At 33.5% G+C, this 12,500-nt stretch overlaps 2 protein-coding genes across 3 annotated transcripts in view; one reads left to right on the top strand and one right to left on the bottom strand.

The window, feature by feature from the left end:
• The window catches only part of naalad2 (N-acetylated alpha-linked acidic dipeptidase 2), a 182,560-nt gene that overhangs the window by 98,202 nt on the left and 71,858 nt on the right, over positions 1 to 12,500 (top strand). The gene's annotated exons all lie outside the window — the stretch shown is intronic.
• Positions 1 to 12,500, bottom strand: part of LOC133663073 (NADPH oxidase 4) — a 73,439-nt gene that overhangs the window by 38,451 nt on the left and 22,488 nt on the right. For both annotated transcript variants that reach the window (XR_009828230.1, XM_062067264.1), the window contains exons 6-7: positions 10,999 to 11,026; positions 10,855 to 10,927 (exon numbers count right to left, since the gene is read on the bottom strand). Coding sequence is in view for 1 of the 2 variants with exons in the window: in XM_062067264.1 (XP_061923248.1) it covers positions 10,855 to 10,927; positions 10,999 to 11,026 (101 nt within the window). In the remaining variant the exon portion in view is untranslated. The remainder of the gene's footprint in view (positions 1 to 10,854; positions 10,928 to 10,998; positions 11,027 to 12,500) is intronic.

Here is a 12,500-nt window from a genome sequence, read left to right on the forward strand (position 1 = left end):
CGGAATATTGGATATCGGCAAAAAGGCCATTATTGGACATCCCTATTAACTAGGGATGTCCGATAATGGCTTTTTGCCGATATCCGATATTCCGATATTGTCCAACTCTTTAATTACCGATATCGGAATATTGGATATCGGCAAAAAGGCCATTATCGGACATCCCTATTAACTAGGGATGTCCGATAATGGCTTTTTGCCGATATCCGATATTCCGTTATTGTCCAACTCTTTAATTACCGATATCGGAATATTGAATATCGGCAAAAAGGCCATTATCGGACATCCCTATTAACTAGGGATGTCCGATAATGGCTTTTTGCCGATATCCGATATTGTCCAACTCTTTAATTACCGATATCGGAATATTGGATATAGGCAAAAAGGCCATTATCGGACATCCCTATTAACTAGGGATGTCCGATAATGGCTTTTTGCCGATATCCGATATTCCGATATTGTCCAACTCTTTAATTACCGATATCGGAATATTGGATATCGGCAAAAAGGCCATTATCGGACATCCCTATTAAGTAGGGATGTCCGATAATGGCTTTTTGCCGATATCCGATATTCCGATATACATGTATATTAACAATATTTTTTTTTACATAAGCTGCAAAAAAATATTTATGTTTTACTTTAAAAACTGGTAACTCAGTCACCAGAAGTTTACAGTACAAGCAGTGGATTTTTTTAACAGCATATAAAAAAATGGTATAAATGGAATGGAATGGAGAAACAATACCATTGTTTTTAGCGGTAAAATTCAAGCAACATAGCTGCCAGTTTTTGTTTTTTGTTACCGTAAAATCTTGTTGTTTTAATGTTTTTTTTTGTTAGTTTTTTAATGTTTTAGTGTCTTACTGTATATGGAAAAAAACAGTACCAAAGTTGATTTTACCGTAAAAAAAACAACTTGTAATTTAACCGTAAAATCTATTGTCACTTTTACAGTCTACAATTTGATTGATAATTTGTTTTGCAATCATAAGTCAAGCGGATATTTAAGTACAGTATTTATCTTCATTTTAACAGAAAATATTTTTGGAATGCATGATAATATAGTATTTTGATTTTGATCATATTTAATTTTAAAAGATATACAATTGCATGCAGTACATGATTTTTAATGTCAAAAGGGAAAGAAGAAATATATTTAGTAAGAAAAGATGAAGCATTTTATTAACGCATCTTATTTCCAGGCTTTCGCGGGCCACATAACATAATGTGGCGGGCCAGATTTGGCCCCCGGGCCTTGAGTTTGACATCCGTGGATTAATGCTTGCAAAGACGTATTCTTATGTCGGTGACCCTGCTTCCGGCAGGCACTGTCACGTGACTCTGTTCCGCCAATCCAACGTCAGCAGTAGTGACGTTTGATTCCATTCCACCAATAAAACAAGCTCAAAGGACCAAAGCTGAAATAGGTCAGTATTTTTAATTTTTATGATGAAATAGGGACCTACTTACTTGTTTAATAATATCAGAATGTTCCCAAAGAAGACACTTTAATGACGTGACATGACGTCAGTGCTGTTTGAGACAGCTGCTGAACACAAACCTCCTAAAGCATTTCACTAAAAATAGATTATTTTGTATGTCTCTTATGATCCTAATAACCACACGTGTCATTTAAACACAATAAAACATTACCAACTATATCAAAAAGCAGTAGAAAGTTGTACTTATCTGTTAGGTCCGGAGCTTTAAAATGACTAACTCTAGCTAATTAGCACGTAGCATTGTCTTCTTCTATTGTAGTTTACAGCATAGCTAAACGAGCTAAAATGACCACGATCGCCCCCTAGTGTACGAGAGGCACACTGCGTGTGGCCGTCAGTCACGTTAGAGATAAGATCATGAATACTACAACTTTACATGTAGCTGTGCAAATAGAAGAAACGGAATTATTTGACAAATCAGACTAATTTAGTGCTTAGAAACAAACTGACTGTTAAAAGTGACATGACGTCGGACAAGGCAGCAAAACAAATATTCAATGATTACTTTCAAACCAGTAAAAAGAACATTTATAACCAGAGATGAGTAGTAACGCGCTACATTTACTCCGTTACACTTACTTAAGTCACTTTTTGGATAAATTGTACTTTTCAGAGAAGTTTTAATGAACATACTTTTTACTTTTACTTGAGTATTTTTGACAAGAAGAAACGCTACTTTTACTCCGTTACTTTGAGTTTCATTCCGATTGTTACATTTATTAATACCACAATTATTTAAAATCTATTGATTAAGGCAGGGGTGTCAAACTCGTTTTCATTGAGGGCCACATCGCAGTTATGGTTGCCCTCAGAGGGCCGCGTTTAACAGTGAGTAATATATGAATATACATGTGTATACATAATACATTAACAATATATTTTTTTACATAAGCTGCAAAAAAATACTACAATTTTACTTTAAAAACTGACAACTCAGTCACCAGAAGTTTACAGTATAAGCAGTGGGATAAAAAAATGGAATAAATGGAATGGAATGGAGAAACAATACCATTGTGTTAGCGGTAAAATTCAAGCAACAGAGCTGCCAGTTGTTGTTTTTTTACAGTTAAATCTTGTTGTTTTAATGTTTTTTTTTGTTAGTTTTTTCAAGTTTTAGTGTCTTACTGTATATGGAAAATAACAGTACCAAAGTTGATTTTACGGTAAAAAAACAATGTCAATTTTTCAGTTTACAATTTGATTGATAATTTGTTTTGAAGTCATAAGTCAAGCGGATATTTAAAGGCCTACTGAAACCCAATACTACCGACCACGCAGTCTGATAGTTTATATATCAATGATGAAATCTTAACATTATAACACATGCCAATACGGCCGGGTTAACTTATAAAGTGACATTTTAAATTTGCCGCTAAACTTCCGGTTCGAAACGCCTCTGAGGATGACGTATGCGCGTGACGTAGCCCGGCGAACACGGGTATGCCTTCCACATTGAAGCCGATACGAAAAAGCTCTGTTTTCATTTCATAATTCCACAGTATTCTGGACATCTGTGTTCGTGAATCTGTTTCAATCATGTTCATTGCATTATGGAGAAGGAAGCCAAGCAAGCAAAGAAGAAAGTTGTCGGTGCGAAATGGACGTATTTTTCGAACGTAGTCAGCCACAACAGTACACAGCCGGCGCTTCTTTGTTTACATTCCCGAAAGATGCAGTCAAGATGGAAGAACTCGGATAACAGAGACTCTAACCAGGAGGACTTTTGATTTGGATACACAGACGCCTGTAGAGAACTGGGACAACACAGACTCTTACCAGGATTACTTTGATTTGGATGACAAAGACGCAGACGTGCTACTGTGAGTATGCAGCTTTGGCTTTTTTTTGCGTATGTACGTAACTTTTTTAAAATATATAAGCTTTATGAACCTTGGGTTAGGTGAACGGTCTTTTGGGCTGAGTGATTGTGTGTGTTGATCATGTGTTTGAATTGTATTGGCGTGTTCTATGGAGCTAGGAGCTAGCAGAGGAGCTAGGAGCTAGCATAACACGTACCGTACCGTAAGTGCGCGTCACGTACGTAACTTTTTAAAAATATATAAGCTTTATGAACCTTGGGTTAGGTGAACGGTCTTTTGGGCTGAGTGATTGTGTGTGTTGATCAGGTGTTTGAATTGTATTGGCGTGTTCTATGGAGCTAGGAGCTAGCAGAGGAGCTAGGAGCTAGCATAACAAACACGCAGGTGTTATTATGCAGGATTAATTTGTGGCATATTAAATATAAGCCTGGTTGTGTTGTGGCTAATAGAGTATATATATGTCTTGTGTTTATTTACTGTTGTAGTCATTCCCAGCTGAATATCAGGTACCGTGAGTATGCAGCCTTGGCTGCTAAACATTCGATAACTTGACCGTATGTGCGCGTCACGTACGTAACTTTTTAAAAATATATAAGCTTTATGAACCTTGGGTTAGGTAAACGGTCTTTTGGGCTGAGTGATTGTGTGTGTTGATCAGGTGTTTGAATTGTATTGGCGTGTTCTATGGAGCTAGGAGCTAGCAGAGGAGCTAGGAGCTAGCATAACAAACACGCAGGTGTTTTTATGCAGGATTAATTTGTGGCATATTAAATATAAGCCTGGTTGTGTTGTGGCTAATAGAGTATATATATGTCTTGTGTTTATTTACTGTTGTAGTCATTCCCAGCTGAATATCAGGTCACCCCCGGCTCTCACAGCATCTTCCCTATCTGAATAGCTTCAACTCCCCACTAGTCCTTCACTTGCACTTTACTCATCCACAAATCTTTCATCCTCGCTCAAATTAATGGGGAAATTGTCGCTTTCTCGGTCCGAATCTCTCTCACTTCATGCGGCCATCATTGTAAACAATAGGGAACTTTGCGTATATGTTCAACTGACTACGTCACGCTACTTCCGGTAGGTGCAAGCCTTTTTTTTATCAGATACCAAAAGTTGCAATCTTTATCGTCGTTGTTCTATACTAAATCCTTTCAGCAAAAATATGGCAATATCGCGAAATGATCAAGTATGACACATAGAATAGATCTGCTATCCCCGTTTAAATAAAAAAAATTCATTTCAGTAGGCCTTTAAGTACAGTATTTATCTTCATTTTAACAAAAAATATTTTTGGAATGCATGATAATATAGTATTTTGATTTTGATAATATTTAATTTTAAAAGATATACAATTGCATGAAGTACATGATTTTTAATGTCAAAAGGGAAAGAAAAATATATTTAGTAAGAAAAGATGAAGCATTTTATATGAGTAATATATGAATATACATGTATATATATAATACATTAACAATATATTTTTTACATAAGCTGCAAAAAACTATTAAAATATTACTTTAAAAACTGACAACTCAGTCACCAGAAGTTTACAGTACAAGCAGTGGGTTTTTTACAGCATATAAAAAAATGGTATAAATGGAATGGAATGGAGAAACAATACCATTGTTTTTAGCGGTAAAATTCAAGCAACAGAGCTGCCAGTTTTTGTTTTTTGTTACCGTAAAATCGTGTTTTTTTTGTTAGTTTTTTAATGTTTTAGTGTCTTACTGTATATGGAAAAAAACAGTACCAAAGTTGATTTTACGGTAAAAAAAACAACTTGTAATTTAACCGTAAAATCTATTGTCACTTTTACAGTCTACAATTTGATTGATAATTTGTTTTGCAATCATAAGTCAAGCGGATATTTAAGTACAGTATTTATCTTCATTTTAACAAACACATTTTTTGGAATACATGATAATATAATATTTTGATTTTGATCATATTTAATTTTAAAAGATATACAATTGCATGCAGTACATGATTTTTAATGTCAAAAGGGAAAGAAGAAATATATTTAGTAAGAAAAGATGAAGCATTTTATATGAGTAATATATGAATATACATAATACATTAACAATATATTTACATAAGCTGCAAAAAACTATCAAAGTTTTACTTTAAAAACTGGCAACTCAGTCACCAGAAGTTTACAGTATAAGCAGCGTTCTTTTTTTTACAGCATATAAAAAAATGGTATAAATGGAATGGAATGGAGAAACAATACCATTGTTTTTAGCGGTAAAATTCAAGCAACAGAGCTGCCAGTTTGTTTGTTTTTACCGTAAAATCTTGTTGTTTTAATGGGTTTTTTTTGTTAGTTTTTTTAAGTTTTAATGTCTTACTGTATATGAAAAAAAACAGTACCAAAGTTGATTTTACGGTAAAAAAAAACAACTTGTAATTTAACCGTAAAATCTATTGTCAATTTTACAGTCTACAATTTGATTGATAATTTGTTTTGCGATCATAAGTCAAGCGGATATTTAAGTACAGTATTTATCTTCATTTTAACAGAAAATATTTTTGGAAAGCATGATAATATAGTATTTTGATTATGATAATATTTAATTTTAAAAGATATACTTTTGCATGCAGTACATGATTTTTAATGTCAAAAGGGAAAGAAGAAATATATTTAGTAAGAAAAGATGAAGCATTTTATATGAGTAATATATGAATATACATGTATGTATATAATATATGTTTTTACATAAGCTGCAAAAAACTATTAAAATTTTACTTTAAAAACTGGCAACTCAGTCACCAGAAGTTTACAGTACAAGCAGTGGGTTTTTAACAGCATATAAAAAAATGTTTAGCGGTAAAATTCAAGCAAGTTTGCCAGTTTGTTTTTTTTACCGTAAAATCTTGTTGTTTTAATGTTTTTTTTGTTAGTTTTTTAATGTTTTAGTGTCTTACTGTATATGAAAAAAACAGTACCAAAGTTGATTTTACGGTAAAAAAAAAAAACTTGTAATTTAACCGTAAAATCTATTGTCAATTTTACGGTCTACAATTTGATTGATAATTTGTTTTGCAATCATAAGTCAAGCGGATATTTAAGTACAGTATTTAACTTCATTTTAACAGAAAATATTTTTGGAATGCATGATAATATAATATTTTGATTTTGATCATATTTAATTTTAAAAGATATACTTTTGCATGCAGTACATGATTTTTAATGTCAAAAGGGAAAGAAAAAATATATTTAGTAAGAAAAGATGAAGCATTTTATATGAGTAATATATGAATATACATGTATATATATATAATACATTAACAATATATTTTTTACATAAGCTGCAAAAAAATATTAAAGTTTTACTTTAAAAACTGGCAACTCAGTCACCAGAAGTTTACATTATAAGCAGCGTTCTGTTTTTTTACAGCATATAAAAAAATGGTATAAATGGAATGGAATGGAGAAACAATACCATTGTTTTTAGCGGTAAAATTCAAGCAACAGAGCTGCCAGTTTTTGTTTTTTGTTACCGTAAAATCTTGTTTTTTTTGTTAGTTTTTTAATGTTTTAGTGTCTTACTGTATATGGGAAAAAAACAGTACCAAAGTTGATTTTACGGTAAAAAAAACAACTTGTAATTTAACCGTAAAATCTATTGTCACTTTTACAGTCTACAATTTGATTGATAATTTGTTTTGCAATCATAAGTCAAGCGGATATTTAAGTACAGTATTTATCTTTATTTTAACAAAAAATATTTTTGGAATGCACGATAATAATATTTAGATTTTGATAATATTTAATTTTAAAAGATATACTTTTGCATGCAGTACATGATTTTTAATGTCAAAAGGGAAAGAAGAAATATATTTAGTAAGAAAAGATGAAGCATTTTATATGAGTAATATATGAATATACATGTATGTATATAATATATGTTTTTACATAAGCTGCAAAAAAATATTACAATTTTACTTTAAAAACTGACAACTCAGTCACCAGAAGTTTACAATATAAGCAGTGGGTTTTTTACAGCATATAAAAAAATGGTATAAATGGAATGGAATGGAGAAACAATACCATTGTTTTTAGTGGTAAAATTCAAGCAACAGAGCTGCCAGTTTGGGGTTTTTTTACCCTAAAATCTTGTTGTTTTAATGTTTTTTTTGTTAGTTTTTTAATGTTTTAGTGTCTTACTGTATATGGAAAAAAACAGTACCAAAGTTGATTTTACGATAAAAAAAGAAACTCAGTCTGCAGAATTTAACCGTAAAATCTATTGTCAATTTTACAGTCTACAATTTGATTGATAATTTGTTTTGAAGTCATAAGTCAAGCGGATATTTAAGTACAGTATTTATCTTCATTTTAACAAAAAATATTTTTGGAATGCATGATAATAATATTTAGATTTTGATAATATTTAATTTTAAAAGATATACTTTTGCATGCAGTACATGATTTTTAATGTCAAAAGGGAAAGAAGAAATATATTTAGTAAGAAAAGATGAAACATTTTATATGAGTAATATATGAATATACATGTATGTATATAATACATTAACAATATATTTTGTTACATAAGCTGCAAAAAACTATTACAATTTTACTTTAAAAACTGACAACTCAGTCACCAGAAGTTTACAGTACAAGCAGTGGGTTTTTTACAGCATATAAAAAATGGTATAAATGGAATGGAATGGAGAAACAATACCATTGTTTTTAGCGGTAAAATTCAAGCAACGGAGCTGCCAGTTTTTGTTTTTTTGTTACCGTAAAATCTTGTTTTTTTTGTTAGTTTTTCAATGTTTTAGTGTCTTACTGTATATGGAAACAAAACAGCACCAAAGTTGATTTTACGGTAAAAAAGAAACTCAGTCGGCGGAATTTAACCGTAAAATCTATTGTCAAGTTTACACCACTTTCATGTGGTATTGGACAGAAAAGAGGACTTTTTTTTTCTCCTCCATTTGAAAATGTGGACGTTGTCATCACTACTGTCTGATTCCAACCATCACAATCAGGTCATACACCAACTTATATTCTTGTCTTCATGAAAGAAATTAATTAAACATGCTTGTATTATCATGAAACATCTTTAACTTGTTAACAAACACCTCTCTTTCATAAATAAATCAATATAAATGATGAATATGAATGAGGTAGGTCCCCTCCACTTGGTACATTGAAAAGTAGCTGGCCTGCAGAAAAAATTGTGGCCACACCTGGTCGAGTATATCAAAATAAACATAACGGAGGTGTAACGTCAGCTCTGGCTGCTTTTTCCAGGCTTTTGATTGGACAAAATGTGCATGGCGGCAGGTGTATACAGCATGTTTGTGTGTATACATAGACAGTTTGGAAACTACACTTGTGAGATCGTTTTAACCCCAAATATGCATTTTTGAAACTCTCCGTGTTCGTGTGGACATGGCCTAAGATCTTGGGTTTCACTATGTAAAGTGCTTAGAGTCTCTAGAGAAAAGCGCTATATAAATATACTTCACTTCACTTTGTATGGATCATCGCACGGCTCGAAAGCCACTTGACCAGACTTTTATCTCTAGACTAGACTTAAGTGGTCTGGAAATTCCTCTTAACCTCTCTTCGTCACACAGACACACACACACACACAGACACACACACACACACACACACACACACATTCTTGTATTTGTTACCTTCTTGAGAGCTGAGAAAAATGCCTCCCTCTTTAGGACCAGCCTTTCTAGATATATAAAGAAGTGTATTTACAACATTAATAATATATACATACTATGCAAATATATATAAAAGCTTGTTGTGAAAAATGAGTGGGAATTTCACAAGAAAAAGGTCACAATTTCACAAGAAAAACTTAGAATTTTGGCAGTGTTATGATAAAAGTCAGCGCAAGTCAAAATTTGACAAGAAAAAACTGAACATTTGTGCAATATTGTGATAAAAGTTGGAATTTTACTCAATAACAGTCGCAATTATACAAGAAAAGTTAAAAATGTTGGCAATTATATGAAAAGAGTCGTCGTTTTACTCGACAAAAGTCACAATTTTAGAAGAAAACTTTAAAATTTGGGCGATATTGTGATAATCATCTGAATTTTACTTGGCCAAAAATTGGCGATATTGTGATAAAAGTCAGAATTTTACATGACAAATGTCACCATTTTGCATCAAAAAGTAATAATTTCACATAAAAAAGTAATAATTTTACGAGAAAATATTGCTATATTACAGAAACAGAAAGAATATGAGAAATGGTTCCCAATTTTATAAGAAAAAAAGTCGACACATTGTGAGAAAAAGACTGCTTTTAGTCCATTAATTTTTTTTATTTTATTTTTTTGTTTGTAAATGTTTTTTAATCTTTATTATTTACTTCAAGTTATTACAGTATGTCTCTATATACATATTTATTTATTAAAAATAAAAAAAAATAATTTGGGCCAAAGGGGGCGCATTTCAATTTCTTACACACACTTGTTATTTCATATGTTGACCAGAGGGGGAGCACTTCAATTTCTTACACACACTTGTTATTTCATATGTTGGCCAGAGGGGGAGCACTTTTAAAAGCGACACACAGTCAATTTGAAAAATCCCTCCTTTTTGGGACCACCCTCGTTTTGATAGATGTCACCAGCAGGGGTGCTAATGAGATCTCTATTTGTTTGTTTTTTGTAATGTGCTTAAGGCCGATGACAAACGAGTGACCCCTGTGCCGCACTTTGGACAACCCAGCTGTAGAAGCTAAGAGTTAATGGCCACTATAGTCTTAGTAGCGTAGTGTATTTGTTCATCCTATGGTCACATATGTGTTGTCTTACGTCAGCACCAGAAGTCGCAAAATCAGGTGGTGGGGTTTTTTGGGGGATGAATAGGGAAGTCCTTCTTTAGCTGCCGTCTTCTTTTATCATATATTGCTGCCTTTGCAATGTTTACTTTTGTATGCACTTTAAATCAACCCAAAAATCCTGACTTTGGAGCAATGTTCACAGACTCTAATATTTGGCTCTCTATTAGATGCAATGGTTTTCCATATTGGGACCCTGATTTATGTCATAACTTGTTCACGCCTCCTCATATGGAAGCTACTTTTCCTTGTTGATGTCTCAAGAAGGGTAGGAATACAGGAACACACACAAAAATCCTGACTTTGGAGCAATGTTCACAGACTCTAGTATTTGGCTCTCTATTAGATGCAATGGTTTTCCATATTGGGACCCTGATTTATGTCCTAACTTGTTCACACCTCCTCATATGGAAGCTACTTTTCCTTGTTGATGTCGGGTAGAAATACAAGAACACACACCCACTGTGACCTGAGTAATGACAGCACCAGGAGTGGAACACTTAGCAGAGTTATGCTCTGTTAGCATGTCCTCCTTGTCACCTTCATCTTCTCTCTCGCGCAGACACACACACACAGATAACATCCACACGCATCGGGAGCAATGGTCAGCTGACCCCGACACGCCTTTACACCCCCCCGAGTACTTTGGCTTTGGAGAGAGTCGTACGAGGAAAAAAAAGCATCAACAAAAAGGTAAGCGCCTACCGCACACAGTAGGAGGAGGACGTGAACATCAGGAAGAGGATGAGAACCAGGAGAACGCCGGTGACTCCTGGAACTGGGAGGAGATCATACAAGCTGGTCAGGTGTCTGGAAACATGCCTTTGGAGAGCAGTTGTAGGGTCTTACCTGTGGTTAGAATAATTAGCTTTGGGTCCTGTGGGGACATAAACACACATAAATGTGGTCTTCAGTCCTAAAGTAATGTTGTCTTATACCAGGAGTGTCCAAACTCTTTGATGCATTGGGCTTAAAACTAAGGATGTCGATAAATACTTTAAAATGTAATATCGGAAATTATCGGTATCGGTCTGAAAATTATCGGTATCGGTTTCAAAAAGTAAAATGTATGACTTTCTAAAACGCCGCTGTGTAGGGAGGAGTACAGAGCGCCAACAGACCTTATAACAGGGGTGTCCAAAGTGCGGCCCGCAGCTAATTGTTTACACATTCTGGAAATGCTATTGCAAAAATGTCAAAAAACATTTAAAAAAAAGTGGAATGAGGTGAAATCTAACCAGAAAAAGATGCAATGTTGACACAAAGCTGTCATGCAGGCTGGTTTTTGTTTTGTTTTTTTTGCCATTGCTCACAAAAATAATAATTACAAAAAAAATCAATGTTATAATTAGAGATGTATGCGTTAAAATGTAATATCGGAAATTATCGGTATCGGTTTTTTTATTATCGGTATCATTTTTGTTTTTTTTTGTTTGTTTTTTTAAATTAAATCCACATAAAAAACACAAGATACACTTACAATTACAACCCAAAAAACCTCCCTCCCCCATTTACACTCATTCACACAAAAGGGTTGTTTCTTTCTGTTATTAATATTCTGCTTCCTACATTATATATCAATATATATCAATACAGTCTGCAAGGGATACAGTCCGTAAGCACACATGATTGTGCGTGCTGCTGCTCCACTAATATATTGGCCGATATTATCGGCCGATATATGCGTTAAAATGTAATATCGGAAATTATCGGTATCGGTTTTTTTTATTATCGGTATCGTTTTTGTTGTTGTTGTTGTTTTTTTTGTTTTTTTTTTTAATTAAATCAACATAAAAAACACAAGATGCACTTACAATTAGTGCACCAACCCAAAAAACCTCCCTCCCCCATTTACACTCATTCACACAAAAGGGTTGTTTCCTTCTGTTATTAATATTCCTCATCCACAAATCTTTCATCCTGGCTCAAATTAATGGGGTAATCGTCGCTTTCTCGGTCCGAATCGCTCTCGCTGCTGGTGTAAACAATGTGCAGATGTTAGGAGCCTTTCAACCTGTGACGTCACGCTACTTCCGGTACAGGCAAGGCTTTTTTTTTATCAGCGACCAAAAGTTGCGAACTTTATCGTCGATGTTCTCTACTAAATCCTTTCAGCAAAAATATGGCAATATCGCAAAATGATCAAGTATGACACATAGAATGGATCTGCTATCCCCGTTTAAATTTAAAAAAAATTCATTTCAGTAGGCCTTTAAACATATTGTAGATTAACTACAAATCAAAGTATTGGACAGGATGTGGGAAATGTGTAAATAAAGTTGTACTTTATATAAGAAAAAAATGGCCATACAAAACGATCCTTTTATCTTGTTATCATCTGTCGTTCATCC

Source organism: Entelurus aequoreus, linkage group LG13, assembly GCF_033978785.1.
Source record: "Entelurus aequoreus isolate RoL-2023_Sb linkage group LG13, RoL_Eaeq_v1.1, whole genome shotgun sequence".
Lineage (NCBI taxonomy): Eukaryota > Metazoa > Chordata > Actinopteri > Syngnathiformes > Syngnathidae > Entelurus > Entelurus aequoreus.